Genomic DNA, 19,799 nt, shown 5'->3' on the forward strand with positions numbered 1-19,799 from the left:
CAGTTCACTCATGGATCCATCACGACAGCCAGCCAGATGCTAAGGGCCACTCATCGACGAAAAGCCAGGTCTTTAGGCACGTGGCGGCTCACAGAAAGCTAAAGCGACAACAACGAACGTTAAAACTACGAGCATCAGCTCTGGATGTCTTGAGGACTTTGCAGGTGCCCTGCAATGACCTTCCCTGTGTCGGCAAACATCTCAGTGGCAGTGAAGATCCTTTTGACACACTCCCTATACCCGTCACGCCCGAGATCAGTGATCTCCTTTACTTCAACCGGACTCACCTCTCGCCAGCCCTAAGTGTTTCAAAAATTCCGCTACCTCCGTCTTCTGCGTACTTACAAGATGAGCTTGCAGTTCATGGCTACCTCGCACGCATTGCAGCCGTCAAATGGCGCTGTTGTGGCGACGACAACGCTTTCAATCTTATGCTGCAGATGAAGGCAGAAGCAATGCAGCTGCTGCGTCTGAGCCTACCACAGGCAGGTCCTACTCGGGTTCCTCGGGCAGTCATGGCCCTCATGTTTACCGAGAACTGGTGCCGGAACATCGATTCTGCACTGATCCACGTGCGCCTACTAGAAACCATCAATACCAACTACGGACTACATATCGAGGACCTCATAAACGTGCTGCACTCGGATGTCCAGCGAGCGGCTTTGACCATGGAGCCTCCAATGTTTGCCATGCATGAAAAGAGTTGGGATATGCTTGAAGCGAAGTTTGCCTTGCCAACGGAGGCCAGCTGGGAGACAGACTGCTTGAGTACTCGGTACCCCATACTCACGGAGATGAGGCAAGCACTCGCGGCTCTGGATATTATCCAAGGACCAGAAGCCTTACAGTCACATCGACAAGCTGCGACCATAAGGTGCCTTCATGCCATGGGCCTGCTCCTGGATCACTACAATTTATCCTCAGACATTACTGAGAAATACGTCGCACTTGCAGCTCTCTATCGAATACGACGAGAGGCCAACATGGAACGAATATCGGTTTGTGGCATCACGGTTTTCGACGCGGGCAGGATGATAATCCCACGGCTAAAAGAGCTACTCTTTGCAGCCTCAGCCGATCCACGAGAGTTGCGTTTGTGGACCTGCTCGGTCGGCATATTGTCGGGCGATGGCTGGTTCTACGAAGAGCTCGACAAGCAATTGCGAAAGGAGGGGATCAGCAACCCGAGTGAGCTCAGCAGGATCATAGCCAACGTTGAAGGTCGGCAACTTCCACAGCGATTCGCGCCATCGATCAAGCCTGCATCGAAGGGCCAGGACATCGATTCTTACGGTCGGCCTCATATTTGACCTTTGCCGAGTGCGAAATTCAATGATGAGGAACACGCATGAGCCCGAATTTCTCGACCCCGCGTGATTTATGCGCAACGCCCACAACGGTAGTACCTGCCTGAAGGAGTGCTTCGTCCCAGGTATCGGATTGGTCGAAACCCAAAATGCAAATCTATAGCTTGTATTTCTGAAGCCAAGTCTTTCACTGTCCGCACCGTCCACATTCCCTTGCCTGTGGTACCAGATGTGACGACCACAGCCTTCCTCTACTGTGTAGTGATCGCCTGCAGGGAAACAAGGCTGAGCTCGTGTATGCAGGAGACTTCTGTCTTACCTGATTAGGTTTAGACTCATTCCAAGTGGAAGCAGGCGCCTGCATTAGCGACTTCATTCTTTTGGCTGCTACGCTGACTGAGGTTCACACCATTCCTTCTTCACTCTTTGTGTGAATACTGACGTCTCCTGGCAAGCACAAAGATTCGCCACTCCTGCATGCGGCTCTGGGCAACCTGTACGAGTCCTGATCATACAGAGACTCTGTGTGTCAATCTTGGAAAACGACTTCCCTCCTGTGTCAGCAACGATGGCGAAAGGAGCCTCGGACGAGGCACCGGCTCATGTGACTGTGACAGAAGGCCCTTCTACTCAGGCATGGGACTCAATCAAGGGCATATTCGTCGAATTGTATGTACATCAGGGGAAGAAGCTATCCGACATTCAACGCCTCCTAGCTGTCCAGTACGACTTTCACGCGACGTAAGTGACCGGCCTCGCAGCCAATCACGACTGACACCGACACGCTTCCTGCAGAGAGAAGGCGTACAAGAGACGCATAGCGCAGTGGAAAGCATACAAAAACTACAAGTCCTCGGAAAAGAAAGCAGTCGCAGAGTCGTCGACTCAATCTCCTGCGATCCATCATGCCATCCCTTCGGCTCAGCTGCACGGGAAGCATATTAAGTGGGATAGAATCAAACGCTTCAGTAGAACCCCAGGCGCCAAACGATCGCGGCGAGCCCCCAGAATACCACCGAGAGGAGAGAAGATCCAGCTAGATCTGCACCTCGACAATCTGCGCCCAGCCATAAATGTTGACGAAAGAGTCCTGTTCCTGACCAAGTCATACTTGGATTGGAATATCTCCAAATGGTGTCCTCTCGGAATCGGCAAGTCCAGGCAAGACTCCGCGCACCATCAAAGCACGCCCGAAAGCCCAGGAGGGGAACCCTTCGCGCTCTTATTCAACAAATGCTTCTACAATGCCATCCCTCTGCTTCTGACGAACAGAACGTTGGAGGCCTTCAGAGAAATCAACCTTGCGTGTAGTCTTGCAACGCGCTGTCTCCAGCTCTCTCCGTATTGGGTGTTCCTCCGGCTGCTGCGCCTATACTCGTACCCTCTCTGGAGTCGCTTCCCGGACGTGCGCCGCCAGATCGTGGGTTTCCTCCAAGCCTTGGCATCCCGCACCCTTCACCCAGGCCACGCCCTCAAGCCATTACTGGAGATGTGGGTGCAGGAGGAAGTGGGAGCCGATGCAGGCCGGGTAGCCTCTCTGCTTCGACTTTCTTCAGACACGTTCGGCCCAGCAAGCGGACTCGACCCGGAAGAACGGGCGTGGATTCAGGACGAAATCTGCTCACTCAACTATCAGCGGAAGGAGCTGCACGACGCATTGCGCATCGCGCGCAGGCTCTCCGAGGATCCAACCGTGCCCCATGGCGTTCACATCACTTCCCGGCAGATGGTAGCACGGTACCACTTGCAGCAAGGGAACATCGACGAAGCGGAACCTATTCTTCTCCAAACACTGAAGACCTGCGCGGAGTGCGACACCGAGGACGAGAAAGCACGGTTCCTTCAGCAGACATACTCCGATCTAGGATACATTTGCCACGTCAGACAAGATCGAGCTCGCAGTCTGCAGTATTATGAGCGAGCGCTTGAGAAGGCTATTCAAGTGAACAATGGCGCGAACACGAACTCTCTACGCTGTCGTGTTGCGACGCTTACGGCGCAGCATGACGAACCCGTGAGCCACCCCAATGAACATCAGGATAGTAGCTGGGCGCTGTGGGCAATCTGTCGACCATATTCATGATGAAGTCTGCTATGCAGCGCAAGATGATCCCGGCGTGCTATGCAATTGCCACCAAGAATGGGCGCGAACGAAAATTGCACCCGCATCGAAACATGAACGCCAGCCTCTTGAGGACAACGTAGATGCAGCTATCACCACGAACCTATCCGATATTCGTACACAACAGGCGTCGCGCCATCCCCGACCTATGGACGAGGAGGAGGCATACCTATCCGGATTCACAATCGGCTATCGCATGCGGAAGGGATTAAAGCTATGCGCTTTTCTAGCTGGAAGGAAGCAAGTCTTTTTTTTCAAAGCTCCCAGACTATGTTTGACACAGCAGCGACGCTCAAGACCGGTCAAACCTTCTCCGTCATTTAATCCAGTCTTGACTCTGCGTAGACGTACTGCCGCCATATTGAGACCCGCTCCTCAAGTCTCAAGACCCGATACTCCGCTGCTCTACCTAAAGAACACCCAACTCAGTCCGACAATAGTGTAGGTGGGCATCCGTCCCCTTCCCGATGAGCAGCGATCAGTTCAAACCAAACAGCACCCCAACAATAATCTCGGAGAAACCCGAAGATCGAACTGTCTCGCCGGCACAGATACCACGGGCAAACACAAGCCCAGAGCGACGAGTCAATCACCCTGGCCCTGGCATCCTGAATTCGATATCCTGGGAAGCTAAGTCGAGAAGGACAACGGAGCCCCAAAGCCCGTCGCGCGAGTTTCGGGTCTCGGCGACGGGATGTCCAAGATTGGCGGCTTTCAATTACAGACGGGTGGGGTACGGTGAGCCGGGCTAGGTGTAACAGCAGTGTGGTCACACGAGAGGCAGCTGGCGAGAGGAGGGCGGAAATGCGATGGAGGAAAATCAAGGCAGGGAACAGGAAAGATCATCTGGGCAGATTGCGCTGCGATCGTCCATGATTTATGCAGGTGTGCGTCTATAATATAATCCCCCGTCAATTGTGGGGTGGTTCTGAGTGAAACGATATGAAGTAAAGTCAAGATCATTCATTCATTCCTCATGCGTTTGACTCGAAAGTGAGACTCGTTGAATCGGGGCAGAGGGCCCTTAAAAGAACATGGAACCAGATGTCGGAATTTCGACGAGCTTTAGCGCACATTGGGGGCTCAGCTCGGATCACGTTCCAAGTCTTATTTTAATCGACATTCATGCGCTCCCCGTCTCCAGCTTGCGTGGTCCCGTTGCTGTCTTTGCTGATTGGGTCCGTGACCGTGGCATTGCCCTGCGCACCATCGGCACCGTCGGCGCGAACCTCGGTCTCGCCCATCAGACTGGTCTGCATCCTCACGCTCTGGCAGCCTGGACAATTGTGCACCACTTCATGGGCGAACAGGTCGCAATCGATGCAGAAGTGCCGGCGGCACACAGGACATTCGTATCTGCTCGTGCTTGTCGTGGCTGGTGGTGCCGTAGGCTGGGGTTTACTAGCCGGCGCTCTGGGATGCGCAGTCTGCTGAGTGGACGACGATGGTTGAAACGTTGTCTTTGGGGCGGCAGGGAATGGCCTCAGGCATGCAAAACACGCGGTGCTCCGATGAGCTTTACCCCAAGGCACCTCTACCCAGTTGACCAGTGGGAAGAGGTGGTGGTAGCTTCTTGCCAAATGGGTGGACAAGATCAAGGTCAAGCTGCAGACAGGACACTCACTTGGTAAAGTGCAGACTTTGGCATTGCATCGTGTGCATAGATAGCCTGTTCGGCTGGGTCTCGTGTGGCACGCACAGAATGATGGATGATCTTCGACCGTCCGGGAGGGGAAGCCCATCATCAGCAGGGAGGAGGTTGTCTGGTTGGCACTTTCGTGAGTAACAGGCGGTGTGGTCACTGCCAGGAACAACTCTCGGAAATGCTGCTCGTCAAGAACCACCCCGTAGTTGGATTGGTCGCCATGGTTTGTCTTCGAGACCAGTTCGGCGCATATGGCGACCTGAGCTGCTAGCCCAATGACTGTGGCCCGGATCTTGTCCTGCACCAGACTGTCGATCGTGCTGTGAATATCTCCTGGGTCCGAAGTGTGCAACGCCCCGAATATCAACAATATCTCGCGAGTACCGTGACTGGGTGCGTGGAAGAGACCGGCCCGTGCCATTTCCAACGCGTTCTCCAGCGACGGATTGCCCTTGGGCTCGGTACTGGCGCTCATACGGCATTGTCTTATCGCAGCCAGATGGGAGGTCGGGTTGCCCGACATGTCACTGATACTGGTAGCAACTCCATCACGCATGCCAATTATGCCTAGCTGAGAAATGGGATTCTGCTCGAAGAATTCGCGGATGAAGGACTCGGCGTACGATAGCGTTAGAAGATGGCGAGTGGGCCGGAGGTCTTTCTCGTTCATGGCGAGCGACATGTCGAGAATGAGGATGAGATGTCGGATAATGCCTCGTTGGAGGGGCGTGGTGTCTTTGAGGAGCCTGGAGAAAGCCACATTGAGTATTGCTCAGTCCGGCACGTTTGCTGACCTACCTCTTCCTCTTCCCTGCCTCGAGCAGCCCCTCGACCGCGCTTGTGATGGTCCCATCGGCACCTTCAGTGAGCAGATCCCATGTTCGAGTTACCTCGAAATTCTGCGCCGAGTCGTGGTCGACCGCCCTTCGACCCACCGCTCGCCCGCGCGCGGACGATCTAGGCGCGTCATAATCATAGTCCTCATCGCCAGCTACCGGCATCACCGGGAAAAGGAGGCGGCGCGTAAGAAAAAGCACAAAAGGGAAAAGCGAGTCAATGTGCGAGGGTTGCTGTCGCGTGTGCGGGACGCGACTGGCGAGCTTAATGTGGTAAGGTCTCGCGAGATACATAAAGAATTTGGAGAGGCAGTTGATGCGCTTCCCCACCACAGAATGCAATGCCACTGTGATGCAGTAACGTCGCAGTGACTGGACTGGACTGGACTGTTGGCTGACGGTGAGAACGGACACTTTCCCACGGCTTGGATGCTAGAGACACGGTTCTTCTCGCTTTTAACTTCATTCAAGGCTGGACCTAGCATCGCAGGCACGAGACACACATTCTGTTCGCTTTCTCTTCGCTGTCGCCTCCCCTCCAAGCAAACCTGTAGCCCAAACATCTCGCAGATTCGTTTCTGCTCAGCGGAAGCAACAACAACCATGGCTCCTCCCTCCGACCGCGATATATTGCCCGATACCATCAAACCGACCAACTATGACCTATCTCTCTACAATCTACAGTTTGGTGGGAACTGGGGATACGATGGTACCGTCAAGATTGACTCTAAGGTCAAGCAAGACACTCAAGAGCTGGTTTTGAACACCAAAGAGCTGGAAATCACGGGTGCCGATGTGCTGGACAACAATGGCTCGTCAATCACTTCACTGGCCGATGTCTCGTACGACAAGACAAGCGAGCGTGCGACAATCAAGTTCTCAGGAAAGATCCCCTCTGGCGATGCTTCCATTGCTATCAAATTCAAGGGCATCATGAACAGTGCCATGGAAGGCTTCTATCGCTCCAAATACAAGCCCGCGGTCACACCTGCTGCTGGCACCCCGAAAGACGGTGAACATCATTACATGTTCAGTACTCAATTTGAAGCGTGCGCTGCTCGCAGGGCCTTCCCTTGTTTCGACGAACCCAACCTTAAAGCCTCCTTTGAGTTTGAGGTCGAGATTCCGGAAGACCTGGTTGCGATAAGCAACATGCCGGAGAAAGGCACAACCAAGGGAAGCAAGGACGGCTTGAAGAAGGTTTCTTTTGAGAAGTCACCTGCCATGAGCACTTATCTGGCAGCGTGGGCGATTGGCGACTTTGAATATGTCGAGGCCTTCACCGAGCGCAAGTACAATGGTAAGCCTCTGCCAGTCAGGGTGTACACTACCCGCGGTCTCAAAGAGCAGGGCCACTTTGCTCTGGAGCACGCTCACAAGACGCTCGACTATTTCTCGGATGTCTTCGGCATCGAATACCCTCTGCCAAAGTCCGATCTTCTAGCAGTCCACGAGTTCGCAATGGGTGCAATGGAGAATTGGGGCTTGGTCACTTATCGAACAACGGCTGTCCTGTATGACGAGGAGAAGTCGGATGCCCGCTTCAAAAATAGAGTCGCGTATGTCGTAGCTCATGAGCTTGCTCACCAGTGGTTCGGAAACCTGGTCACCATGGACTGGTGGAACGAACTCTGGCTAAATGAAGGGTTTGCCACCTGGGTGGGCTGGCTCGCGGTAGATCATCTCCATCCCGAATGGAAGGTCTGGAGTCAGTTTGTGGTACGTAGCACGAGACGAGGTATACTCCAAAAACGCTCCGGCTGACTGAGTACAGGCTGAATCTGTGCAATCAGCTCTCGAACTCGACTCCCTCCGAGCTTCGCATCCTATCGAAGTCCCCGTCCGCAATGCGCTCGAAGTCGACCAGATCTTTGATCACATATCCTACCTCAAGGGAAGCTCCGTTATCAGGATGTTGAGCGATCATATCGGCCAAGAAATATTCCTGAAGGGCGTTGGTGACTATCTCAAGATCCACGCATATGGCAACGCCAGGACGAACGACCTGTGGGCAGCTCTTAGTGCAGCCTCTGGTCAAGATGTGCAAGCATTCATGGATCCGTGGATTCGCAAGATCGGCTTCCCAGTCGTGACTGTCGCCGAGGAACCTGGTCAAATCTCCATCCGCCAGTCGAGATTCTTGACAACTGGAGATGTCAAGCCTGAGGAAGACGAAACTACCTGGTGGATCCCTGTTGGTCTGAAGACTGGAACACCTACAAAGGTTATCCACAGCGCCTTGACGCAAAAGGAGGATACCGTCCGAGACGTCGACGACGCCTTCTACAAGATCAACGCTGATCAGAGTGGCTTCTATCGCACCAATTATCCGCCTCAACGGTTAGCTAAGCTTGGGGAGGCCCAGGAACATCTCTCAATAGAAGACAAGATTGGTCTGCTGGGTGACGCCACCGCGTTGGCGATTTCCGGCAATGGCACAACGGCTGCTCTGCTTTCACTGTTAGAGGGCTTCAAAGACGAGAGAAGCTTCATTGTCTGGCAGCAGATCACCAGCTGCCTGGCAACGGTGAAGCGGGTCTTTGCGGGCAATAAAGAGATCTCCGACGCGCTGAAGAAGTTCACCCTAAGATTGGTCTCGCCTGCTGCGGAAGCAATTGGCTGGGACTTCCCTAAGGACGAAGATTATCTTACCGGTCAATCGCGCAAACTTCTGCTTGGTACCGCGGCCGCAGCTGGTCATCAGGCCATCGTTTCTGAAGGTCAGAAGAAGTTCGCGGCTTGGAAATCGGGTGACGAGAAGGCCATCCACCAAAACCTCCGCGGCGTCATCTTCAACCTGGCAGTTGCGAATGGTGGCAAAGAAGAATATGACACCATCAAAGCAGAATTCAAAAAGACCACCTCCGTGGACGGCAAAGAAATCTGTATTCAAGCCCTGGGACGTTCGAAAGACCCGAACCGTGCGTGGGATTTGCTCGACTTCGTCACTTCAGACGAAGTACCTGCGCAAGATGCACACGGCGGTGTCATTGCTGTATCCAACAACAACGATACCCGCTTCGTCGTCTGGGAATACACCAAGCAAAAGTGGGACCGGGTATTTGAGCGGTTGAGCGTGACGAGCGTTATCATTGATCGATGGATCAAGATGGGGTTGCCCAAATATTCGGATCTGGAGGTAAGAGACCAGATTGACGAGTTCTTCAAGGACAAGAAGACAGGCCAATTTTCGAGGAGCTTGGTAATTGTGCACGACACCATTACGGGGAACGCGCGTTACAAGGAGAGGGATGAGCTACAACTGTTGGAGTGGCTGAAGGCACATGGTTACGCTTCATAGCGTCGCCGAGTAGCGAGGAACCGCCGTGCCGCAAAGCAGAAGTTGTTGGCAGATAATAGATAGACTTGAAGATGAGCTCGGTTAAGTGCTCATAGACAAGCTCCAGAGACATCTGCAGCGCCTTGTGAAGCTGGAGTATACCTACTCCAGGAGGCCCTGGTGGCATAGAGCAACAGTGGCCAGCCTCACGAGTGACTCTTTGTTGTGGCTGAGCACGTGATCATCCCGGCACTAAATCGTGGTCAGCCACAGCCTGGAGGCGCCTGATACAGGCGTCAGCGGGCCAATGGGCAGGTGACAAAGGAGCCTAAGTTCGAATCTTGCCATCAACGGATCTCGAAAGTCCAGGTTGGCGCAAACAACAGACGTCAGTTCTCATTGCCTTCAATTCATCTTAACTTTGAATCCTACCTTACGTTCAGCGCCTACAACCAAGGACACCTTTGCCTACGCCACCAAAGTCGGATACTGTCTTGCACGCACACCTGCTCCTGAGATCATCTCCTTCAGCCTGCCACCATGAATCCAGAGTGGTAAGTTGTCCGGCTTGGAAGCCGTTTTCACACGGGCGGCCGGAGTCATGATACAGTGGACGTCACTAACAAATAGCAGAGTCTCTACCGCCTAATCCCTACACGGCCTGCGTTGGAGCCACCGGCTAGCCGATCCCAGAATATTGACACCGCAATATAGATACGATTACCTCTTCAAGCTCCTGCTTATTGGAGACTCCGGCGTCGGAAAGTCTTGCCTGCTGTTGCGTTTCGCCGATGACACCTACACTGAGTCCTACATCTCTACCATCGGTGTCGATTTTGTACGTTGCCAAGTTTGAAACAAGGAGGATCGCAAGCTGACGCAGGCACAGAAAATCCGAACCATTGAACTCGATGGAAAGACTGTCAAGCTGCAGATTGTATGTAGATTCGTGGGCAGCCCGAAGATGCTCTAACACGTCAAACAGTGGGATACTGCTGGCCAAGAACGATTCCGGACCATCACATCATCTTACTACCGAGGTGCTCACGGCATCTGCGTCGTCTACGATGTGACGGACATGGACTCGTTCAACAACGTCAAGCAGTGGCTGCAGGAGATTGACCGCTACGCGACAGAGGGCGTCAACAAATTGCTCGTGGGCAACAAGAGCGATATGTCGGATAAGAAGGTGGTCGAATACACAATGGCAAAGGTATAGTGGCGGAACCCGAATGAGATCGCTGAAACCAATCATACTTATTTCGCTATAGGAATTCGCTGACAGCCTTGGAATCCCTTTCCTCGAGACATCCGCGAAGAACGCCTCCAACGTTGAGCAAGCCTTCCTGACCATGGCCCGTCAGATCAAGGAACGAATGGGTACCACCACTGTCAACAACAAGCCCACAGTTCAAGTTGGACAAGGCCAGGGCGTGCAATCGGGAGCCGCTGGTGGGTGTTGCTAGATCGTTTCCACGCTTGTTCAACGACGGACGGAACACTGAAAACGGCACAACAAGATCTCCGGACATCGGACGGAGCATGGAAAACAATGGCTGTTTCCGCCAGAGACAGATAGCCAACGGACGGGTAGCCTTTCTGGTTCTCACATACAAACTCGGGCCCACATGGATCGCGGCAGGCGTTGGGGCGTAACACGGGAGAGACACCAATGCAATGTCTAGACTTCTGCTTCCACCAGCCAGTCCACTTTAATAGGGCGCGAGATCTGTTTCTAGTTTATTGGACCGGCTTTTGGTGTACTGCTCACTGCTTGGGCAGGTAATGATGGGCTGTTTGCAAGAGCTGTAGGTGAACAAGGACCGACTCGAACCGAGAAAACGGGCTCATTCCACTTGTGGCGGCATCTCTATCACCCAACGCCCATCGATTCCACAAATGGGCTGAATTGTTGGCCTCTCATGCTTTTTGTTCGTTCCTTGCTTCAGCAGGCCTCTTTTGATTTCAAGTGACCACTGCCAGCTGTTGCATATCCTCCCGCCTGTGTTTGATGGGTACATATCTTCGTGTCAGAGCTGATAGCGTTATAGTGCCATAACGAGTTGCCCTCAGTTTCCAAGGATGTCAGCACTGCTTCCGTTACCATCCTTGGGGAGAGTGGAAAGGTCTATATTGACAGAAACGCTCACCAGGCTTGTTCAATGGACACTGTACTTGAGGTGCCAGGAAGTGGTCAACCATGACGGCCATACTGAAAGGGATAACAATGAGGTCACAGGATATGGTGGACCAAAACAATAATGCTGTGGATGGATGCCATGAGGATTTGAACAGGGAGATGGAGTCGACAAAGCGCTTTGCGCAAGACATACCTAGATTGTCGGCGATGCCCGCTACCACTGCTGCCGGCGACATTCTTGCGATTGACGATGCTTGGTGGAGGGGGATGGTGCCAGGGCGGTGTCGTTCGATTGTCTTTCGTGCGGTTTGACCTCACCCGCAACACGGTCACAAGGCCTCGTGACGGCGCTGTGGTGACCGCGAGCATCCCTCCACTCACCTCGACGCGCCTCTTTAATACCACATTCAAGATGGCAACAGTGGCATACTACATGACTCACCCTATGGTCAACATGACCGTCAATGGAACAACGCCGCGAGCCTCCTCACCATCAATTGGCACCTTTTCGTGGATGGCGCCGGCGACCTCTTCAACGACAACGGCGAGCGCAGCCACATCTCAAATCGGTAAGACGAAAATCTGGAGGATGTCTCTGTTTGCAAAATCATATCACCAAGATATCACTTCTATCGCAATCGTCTGACTCTTTTTCTCACTAGTCTCTTCAGGTTTGCGCGCCGTGACTTCTGCCTCACCGATCACCTGCACCTCAAACAACAGTACTTGTTCATCCGTCTCTCCAATCACATTCGAAATCATGGCGCAAAGTCCAGAGACAACCGCGGTGTCACACACGTCAAGTTCAACAGGACTCCTGGCGTCGATACTGGCTAGTATCGCCGCGGCTACGCCACCGTCACCAGCGGAAGTTCTCAGCTCTTTAGTTGTGAGTTTAACGTCTTCTTTCTCGCTCCTCCCCGACATGGTCGTTAGCGAATTCGAGAGGACATCAATTGAAAGCACAAGAGATTATCATTGACAATCCCGTACATTAGGGTGCAAACAAGAGTCCAGGGATGACATCTGTCAATCTACTGCAGGCCTCAAGTTCTTCTACTCTTTACGTCTTCTCGGTCTACTGGCCGTCGGGCACACCGACTAGCCTCAGTATGTCCGAAGCAAAGTCGTGTGTAACATTCAAAGATCCTGACCGAACCGTCTGTACAGGCGAACCATCCAGTCCTGCAGCACCAGGTTCTGCCTCAAGCGACACCACGACATCAACGACTTTGCAGATTATATCAATAACAACTACTGTCGCGACTCCTATTGAGCCCGCTCATGTGACAACAACGACAGCATCAGCAACAGCAGGCACCACCTTCACAACCTCAACGTCAAGTACCTTACCAGACCCGGTGTCAACAAGTTCAGCCGCACCACCTGCACCTGTGGGTAATTTCAACCCAGTACCACCTGCTCAGCAGAACCATGGACATGGCCATGGTCCTGCACCAGCCATGATCGCTGTGCCTATGTCCATCGGTACACTATTCTTCTTCTCAATTCTGTTACTCCTCTGGCGCAAGTTCCACCCTCGGACGTTCCACAAAGTCGTCGACTCGATCCCCTTCTTCGGCTGCTTCGGGAGATGGCGCAAGACGCGAGAAAAGAACAAGCAGGTCAGAAGAATGCGCAGCCTGGGTATTTTGACGGGTGATAATGATGGCTTGAGTGGCCCTGTGACAGGCGGGACAGACACTTATGCTCGCCACCTCAAGAAGTTCGAGGACGACGCAGCTCGCGCTAGGGAGAAGATGTCCTTCGAGACACCTACTCGTACTCCGGCTTCCCCTTACACGCCCGGGGGTAAGAGCAGACGAAGCAACAGTATCACCGCTCTTCCCAAGTTTGGGAGCCCTTGGAAATCACCAAAACACAGCACGCCTTTGACCGAGAGCCACGATGCAATCCCTTTGAATCCTTCTCCTATGCGCAACGGTGCGCGGGCTTATGGACCATTCAAGCGTACCAATCCAGAGGATACCGACAGTTTGCAATCTTGGGAAGAGAAGTGGTATGCTTTAGGCAGCGAGCACGGAACTCCAAGATCGATCATGAAGGCTACCACAGGAGTCAACGAGATTGGAGGTCATGGGATGCAGAGCATAGACGAGTTCGAAGCAGAGTCTGGCCCGGGGCAGTCATGGAGAAAGCTTGTTTAACAGATCGGACGATCGGATAGGCTTCTTTGTCTGAGGGGATGAACGATCAATGCCTGTATGAGGAGGATGTGATCGCGCATTTTCAGAATTATCTCTAGCTCTGTGCTCAAGCTGGCACCAAGGACAATCAGAAGAATGAGCTGGAGGATAGAAAGACGCGCTTTGGACACGAATGTGTTGACATCAGAAGGTGGCCATGACTTAGCGTGTCTCAAGACTAGGGCAGATGTTTCTTTGCTTTTGCATATTGTGCTGTACAGGGGATCGAGCCAGATCAATAGTGCTTCGGACAGCTCAGTCCTTCAAACAGGTCTTCAGGAAACCACAAATGGCACAAAGCACTTCGCATCATCTTCACCGGTTGCTCCTTCAATTCAAGGCATAGAACCCGCTCATAAAGATTCTCCTCGACGACGTAGTACCAGCAACTCTTCAGAGGCATTCAGCCAAATGCAGAGCAACACCAGGTAATGAGGGTTTATTCGACCCGTCGAGTGGCAACGCGCACCTGACGCGTTTGGTACGTGTCGTTATGTAAGCCGGGTTCTCTTTGAAAGCGACCCTCTTCCGATTCCTCGCAGCTACCAGCTTCCTTCCTTCCGTTATGCTCCCGATCTTCGCCTCGACCAGTTATCCTTTCTTGCACAGCATGGGTAACTCAAGATCTCGTAGTGTCCTGCTCTGCCATTCTTCCTGTGCTCCCTTGTGTTCCTCTGTCTCTTTGTTTGTCAGACGTCACTTGCCATGCTCTCTTTTACAAACAAATGCTGGTGTCTGTTTGCAGACAAGGAAGAGACCAAGTGGCGCTTGAATGAGCTTTGGATACGGGGGATGGCTTAGGGGACAACTAGATGGCGTTAAGAAACACCCATCTGCGGTTGGTGGCAGTTGTGCCATGAGGTGAGTGTTTGCAATTGCACAGTGTTGAATGTTGTGTTTGCGGCTGCCTCACCTTCCAACCCCTCGTGATCAAGGCTTTTTGAGGGACAATCATGAGTGAATCACACCTTTGTCGTGTTTCGTTTGCACGTTGTTGCTGTCCGCGACAGCTGCGGTGCAATGTTGAAGGCCTCAGCCCACTGCCTTGCCACATTGACATTCACCGACAAGCGTCCCTTCCCGACCCGTGCTTGAATATCATGTCAAGTTCGACACGTCGGTTGTCACTGGAACGAATTCTGTCCGTACTGCCTGCTGATTCCGATTACTGTCACTGGTGCAATTCCTGCCTCCACGCCTCAACAAGCAACGACTGTCATTCCCTCAATTTGCCCATCTGCTCCCATCTGGGTTTCAGCATTCTAACAACAGATTCCGTCTCTCAACCCATCCAATATGGATACCGACTTCACCTACGATTACGCATGTAAGGGCAAGGCATTGAACGAATCTTCATCTCGACCTGATTTAGAGCTCACTGAGCCGCAAGAGCCTCAAATTCCGGCGCCAACAACACAAGGACTTTCAAAACCATGGTTCAACTTGCCTGAAGAGATCAAGGAGAGTATTCTAAAATGGCTCGGGAGGAGAGACTTGAGGTCGTGTCGTCTGGTGGACAGACAAATGGGTTCCACAGCCACTCGCTTTCTCTTCCGAACGGTCTGCCTGTCACCAAGCATGAACAGCGTCGACCGCTTGTGCAAGCTATCAGTTGATGGCACTCTCGCAAGCCTCGTGCGGACCATTGAGGTCCATACGCACTACCTAGTCGAGGCCCCATTCAGCCAATTCGTTAGATCTGGTCCTCTGGCTCGACGACTTGAAGCCCTGGCCCCGCTTGACGCAGCTTTGGAGGCGCTCGAACTTTCTAGCGCATACAATGCCGAGTTACACTCTCAAGCCAGTTTCTCAGCTGAAGGGCCCCCGTTGCTCTGGATTGTGCTAAAGAGATTCCACCAGCTGCGAGACTTCATACACGTCAGACCATCAGCTCGCACAACGACGGGATCTTACCTGCTTGATGATGATTCGGACCTCCTGAAACGAACGGGTGTCTGTATGGTGGATGAGACAAAGCAATTCCCGCTCATGAATTCTGTGTTGCAGAAAATTCGGCACTTGCGACCAATGTCAATCGATCTAGCATCGCTCTACTGGTGGGAGTTCTACAACATCTCGTACATCCCACATCTCAAAGAGCTGTTGTCTGGAGTCACCCGCTTCAAGCTGACCTTGCAAGTGGAAAGCTTTGACCGACCTCGTTGCCGCCTCCGCGCAACGAGTCATTACTGGGCGAACGGCCTGACCAAATATCTGCAGCAGCTTCCCCGGCACTTGCTTGCAGTGGAAAATTTATGGCTTGGTTTCGACCGCATGCCCTCGATGAACAGGGATGTTGAGCCTGTATGTGCGTACGCCCTGAGAAGGATGACTGCGTTGTTCCTGAGGTCCCCAAGACCAGGGGTGGTGTATTCGAATCTGAGAATCCTCACCCTGGAGAACATGGCAACTACGGCCAAGGAACTGTCTGAATTCATCTTCTTACACGCGGACACACTGAGGTCCTTGACCCTTGCGAATCTGTATCTCAAAGGAACTCTAGGCGACGCGAATGCTGGAGTCTTGGCCTCAATCATCAGAATCACAATGTTCCTGAATCAGTCTCTCAAGCTGAGCAGTATGGCTTTCCGCGGCACTTTCCGGGATCACCTCGGCATATCGCTAGTGTGCAATGCGAAAGGACCGGGAAGCATACTGCAGCGTGTCCAAGAACATATCTGTCACCGTGCGGACTCTCCTCTGAAAGCGCACAAGGTCAAAAGGCACGAGGCGGCAGAGGACCAGGGCCCCGCACGTCTAGACGGGTACTGGTGCCGCACCACCAAGCCTGGGAGCAATGTCATGAGGTGCCTGACCATTGACATGGATGAGTCGTGGTATCTTGAAGAAACAAGCAATACGACAGGTCAATGAATACGCCCATGACCACGTTGCTGGAATGACGATCGATGTTAGCTTTTCTGCCGTACCGGGCGTGCTTGGGCGAGGACTGCGTCACAATACTGCAGATTACGCCAGGAAATGGGAGCCTGTTGTTATGAGCGTACGTCCGTTGCCGCACGATGGGAGCAGGCAGCATACTCCATGAACTCAAGGAATAGGTCTGCCACCAGTGGCCCCTTTTAGGTTGAGGCAGTGAATCGGTCCTGGGAGGCCTGTCATACCAGCCAGTTTGACTTTTCAAGGGTCATCCTTTATTTTCGGAGGGAGGCGCACTGCGAAGATCGAGGTCCTGCTTGAGCCAGATCCGTCGTGGAAGTATGAGGTCAAGGCATGCAGCGAGTTGATCGACGAATGGCTTCAAGAGCTAGTGCAGATGTGGCGCGTAGAGCTGGGGCCGCAAGCTACCGCTGCCGGCGGCTCGAGGGTTTGAAACGCGGATGGGAATTCAGGACAAAGCTATTCACTCAAGGCCAGACACATCGCAGTCGCAAAAGTACACTCCAGCTGAGGGGGAGTGTTGACAATGACGGTGACCCCCCCAAAACCGAGCGCCCTGCACATGATGGCTTTCGCCCAATCTGAGCCATGAGACGCGGGAGTCGTCAATATGTATGGCGAAGGTCTAGGACGAGATAGGTAGCGCAGACTTGATACATGGGTTGAGTCGATCAAACCACCAAAACGACCATAGGAACCAACACGCTACATAGACAATGCCCCTTCAAATCGACTGATTAGTCGCGTGAGTGCAGTGCGTGACTGGGTTGATGTCCTGACGCCAAACACGCAAGATGTAAAATGGACTATCAGCACCTTGCGGACTGACTTTGATGCCTGTAGCATTATGCATAGCATGATCCTTTGCTGAATATGAGTAATAGGGCGGGAGTCAAGCGTCAAAAGACCATGTCCGGCGACTGTAATTATGTGCATCATTCACGACGCTCATGCCATGAGATGAAGAGGGAACAGATGAAGAGACCCAAGAGGTCCCAAACAATGCTACGTTCGTCCCATCCTCACCAAGCCTGCGGCAGAAGTCTTCGAGGCATTGTCTCTTGCTCCTCACCCCTTATGCCATCAGCTTTGCCGTGTTGTAGCTTGGCCCCTATGGCATCACCTTTGCCGTTCTATAGCTTAGCCCCTATGGCATCACCTTTGCCGTTCTACAGCCGATGCGGTCTTCGCTAATTAGAAAACACTAACATCCCAGTCCCCGCTCTTCCGCGGCCCAGGCAGCGTGCTCTTGCCCCTCCTCACGAACTGCCCGTACCCCTTCTTCCCGACCAGCCCACCCCCGTCGCGATCCCACACGACCTGGCCCCTCAGGATAGTCCACCTGGGCCACTGGTTCAGCTCGACACCCTCAAAGGGCGTGTAATCTACGTTATGATGCAACATGCTATTCGTCAACTTAAACGACCCCAACCGCCCGGGCGGGTACCAGATGGTGAGATCCGCGTCACTCACCCCGGGCAAGATGGTGCCCTTGGTCGGGTATAGGCCGTACAGCCTCGCGGCGTTGGTGGACGTGACCTCGACGAATTTTTGCAAGGGAAGCCGGTTCGCGGACAGCGTCAGCGCCAACCGCGTCTCGATGCCGGGACACCCGTTGGGGATGCCCGAGAAGCGGCCCTCGGGGAACGCGTCGCTCAAGATGCTCTTCTTGCCCTGTTCCCGGTCCTCGTACATGAAGGGACAGTGGTCGCTGGACAGGACCGTGAAGGTGCCGTTGGCCAGGCCGAGCCAGATGGCGTCGTGGTCCGCGGCGGATTCGCGGGGCGGCGGGGAACACACGCACTTGGCGCCCTCGAAGTCCGGCCGGTCCAGGTCCGCGCGCGTCAGGAAGAGGTACTGCGGGCACGTCTCGGCGTAGACGGGGAGGCCTCGTGTTTGGGCGGTGCGCAGGTGCGCCGCCGCGGACGGGGACGAGACGTGGACGACCAGTCTACACATTATGGTGACTTTAGCGGCGCGAAGGGATAACCAAGTTTTTTGGGGGGGGGGGGGGGGGGGGGGGACGAGACTCACATGGGCGCATCCATCAACTCGGCCAGCGCAATCGCGCGGTTCGTCGCCTCGGTCTCGACAATCTGCGGTCTACTCGTTGCGTGGTATTTCGGGGCGTAGAGCCCCCGCTCCTCGAGTTTGCGCGTCATCCAGTTCAGCACGTCGCCGTTCTCGGCGTGGATCATGGTCGTGATCCCTTCCCGTCGGGAGGCGAGGAGGATGTCGAGGATCTGGTCGTCCCGCAGCTGGAGGGCCTCGTACGTCATGTAGATCTTGAGCGACGAGATGCCCAACTCGCGCAGCCGCGGGAATTCCGACAGCGCTTGTTCCCCCGGGTGTCCGACCAGCATGTGGAAGGAGTAGTCTGTGTAGCAGTTGTCCTTGGCGCGGGCGTGCGTGTCTTCGAGGACGGCAAGTAGGGAAGGGATCGTCTTGGCTTGAGGCGCGAAGGCTCTGCAGGCGGACATGACTTGGAGTGAGTAGGTGACTAGCTGGAAATACAGCGGTACCGTCCATGTGTATGTAGTGCACTGACGTGCTGCTGCTTTGACGCACACACTTACACGATCGTGGTCGTCCCGCCGCAAACGCTACTCCTCGTCCCCGTCTCGAAGGTGTCGGAACTCCGCCCCTTGCCGCCGAACAATGCAGGCTCCTCGAGGTGGACGTGCGTGTCGACGCCGCCGGGCTGGTGCAGCACGCACGGGTCGGTCAGCTAAGTGCCCCATCCTGTAGAGGACAAACGCTGCCCCTTACCATGACATAGCCGCCCTCGGCGTCAATCACTCGCTTGGCACTCTCCTTGCCCAGCACGCCCGGTGGGGCGAGCAGCGCGATCTTCCCATCCTTGATGGCGATGTCGTAGTTGGCTGTGTCCGACGCGGTCACCACGAGGCCGTTGATCACGAGGAGGTCGAAGCCGTCCATGTTGCGTGGCGACCTTGACACGCCGGGGGATTTGAGGTTGCGTAGAACAAGACATGGTGAGGCCGCCTGTACTCCTAGTAAACGCTAGTCCTTCCCCGGTGGGTTCGTGCCGGCCGATATCTGGGGTAGCAGAGCATTCGGATGTGGGCTTTGACACCGTGGACACGGTGGGATGATAAGCAATGTCGTCGATCTCCGTCCTGCCGGCAGGGGCTATCTGTGGAGAGACGTCCTTCGACGTCCTTCTCCCACGCTGTGAGCGTGTGCGGAGATCCTCGCTCGCTTATCGCCTCAGCCTTGTCGAGTCGCTGGGCACGCTGGGCGACAAAGTGGCGTAAAGAGAGTCGGAGTTGAGCATCGATCGTGCCGTGCAATGGAGAAAGTAAAAAGCTTGTCGATATCTGACCTTTAGCAAGAGTGT

General features: G+C 54.0%; 8 protein-coding genes across 8 annotated transcripts; 6 read left to right on the forward strand and 2 right to left on the reverse strand.

Moving 5' to 3' along the window:
• Positions 1-515: 515 nt before the first annotated feature.
• On the forward strand, positions 516-1,310 carry A1O7_04857 (uncharacterized protein; the record flags this gene model as incomplete). The annotated part of the gene is made up of 1 exon (XM_007758867.1): positions 516-1,310. One exon carries the CDS (start codon positions 516-518, stop codon positions 1,308-1,310), a length of 795 nt encoding a protein of 264 aa, XP_007757057.1.
• Positions 1,311-1,875: 565 nt separating this feature from the next.
• On the forward strand, positions 1,876-3,390 carry A1O7_04858 (uncharacterized protein; the record flags this gene model as incomplete). Its single annotated transcript, XM_007758868.1, has 2 exons — positions 1,876-2,048; positions 2,103-3,390. 2 exons carry the CDS (start codon positions 1,876-1,878, stop codon positions 3,388-3,390), a joined length of 1,461 nt encoding a protein of 486 aa, XP_007757058.1.
• A 1,151-nt stretch (positions 3,391-4,541) lies between these two features.
• On the reverse strand, positions 4,542-6,075 carry A1O7_04859 (transcription initiation factor TFIIH subunit 2; the record flags this gene model as incomplete). The annotated part of the gene is made up of 2 exons (XM_007758869.1): positions 4,542-5,820; positions 5,873-6,075. The coding sequence occupies 2 exons, from the start codon at positions 6,073-6,075 to the stop codon at positions 4,542-4,544; spliced, it is 1,482 nt and encodes a 493-aa protein (XP_007757059.1).
• A 438-nt stretch (positions 6,076-6,513) lies between these two features.
• Positions 6,514-9,211, forward strand: A1O7_04860 (glutamyl aminopeptidase; the record flags this gene model as incomplete). Its single annotated transcript, XM_007758870.1, has 2 exons — positions 6,514-7,629; positions 7,685-9,211. 2 exons carry the CDS (start codon positions 6,514-6,516, stop codon positions 9,209-9,211), a joined length of 2,643 nt encoding a protein of 880 aa, XP_007757060.1.
• A 519-nt stretch (positions 9,212-9,730) lies between these two features.
• A1O7_04861 (GTP-binding protein ypt1) lies at positions 9,731-10,656 on the forward strand (the record flags this gene model as incomplete). The annotated part of the gene is made up of 5 exons (XM_007758871.1): positions 9,731-9,744; positions 9,863-10,028; positions 10,080-10,127; positions 10,176-10,403; positions 10,462-10,656. 5 exons carry the CDS (start codon positions 9,731-9,733, stop codon positions 10,654-10,656), a joined length of 651 nt encoding a protein of 216 aa, XP_007757061.1.
• Positions 10,657-12,793: 2,137 nt separating this feature from the next.
• Positions 12,794-13,498, forward strand: A1O7_04862 (uncharacterized protein; the record flags this gene model as incomplete). Its single annotated transcript, XM_007758872.1, has 1 exon — positions 12,794-13,498. One exon carries the CDS (start codon positions 12,794-12,796, stop codon positions 13,496-13,498), a length of 705 nt encoding a protein of 234 aa, XP_007757062.1.
• Positions 13,499-15,115: 1,617 nt separating this feature from the next.
• A1O7_04863 (uncharacterized protein) lies at positions 15,116-16,411 on the forward strand (the record flags this gene model as incomplete). The annotated part of the gene is made up of 1 exon (XM_007758873.1): positions 15,116-16,411. The coding sequence occupies one exon, from the start codon at positions 15,116-15,118 to the stop codon at positions 16,409-16,411; it is 1,296 nt and encodes a 431-aa protein (XP_007757063.1).
• Positions 16,412-17,632: 1,221 nt separating this feature from the next.
• On the reverse strand, positions 17,633-19,378 carry A1O7_04864 (dihydropyrimidinase; the record flags this gene model as incomplete). The annotated part of the gene is made up of 4 exons (XM_007758874.1): positions 17,633-18,389; positions 18,473-18,904; positions 19,015-19,139; positions 19,208-19,378. 4 exons carry the CDS (start codon positions 19,376-19,378, stop codon positions 17,633-17,635), a joined length of 1,485 nt encoding a protein of 494 aa, XP_007757064.1.
• Positions 19,379-19,799: the final 421 nt, after the last annotated feature.

Source organism: Cladophialophora yegresii (genome assembly GCF_000585515.1).
Source record: "Cladophialophora yegresii CBS 114405 chromosome Unknown aczIN-supercont1.3, whole genome shotgun sequence".
Classification (NCBI taxonomy): domain Eukaryota; kingdom Fungi; phylum Ascomycota; class Eurotiomycetes; order Chaetothyriales; family Herpotrichiellaceae; genus Cladophialophora; species Cladophialophora yegresii.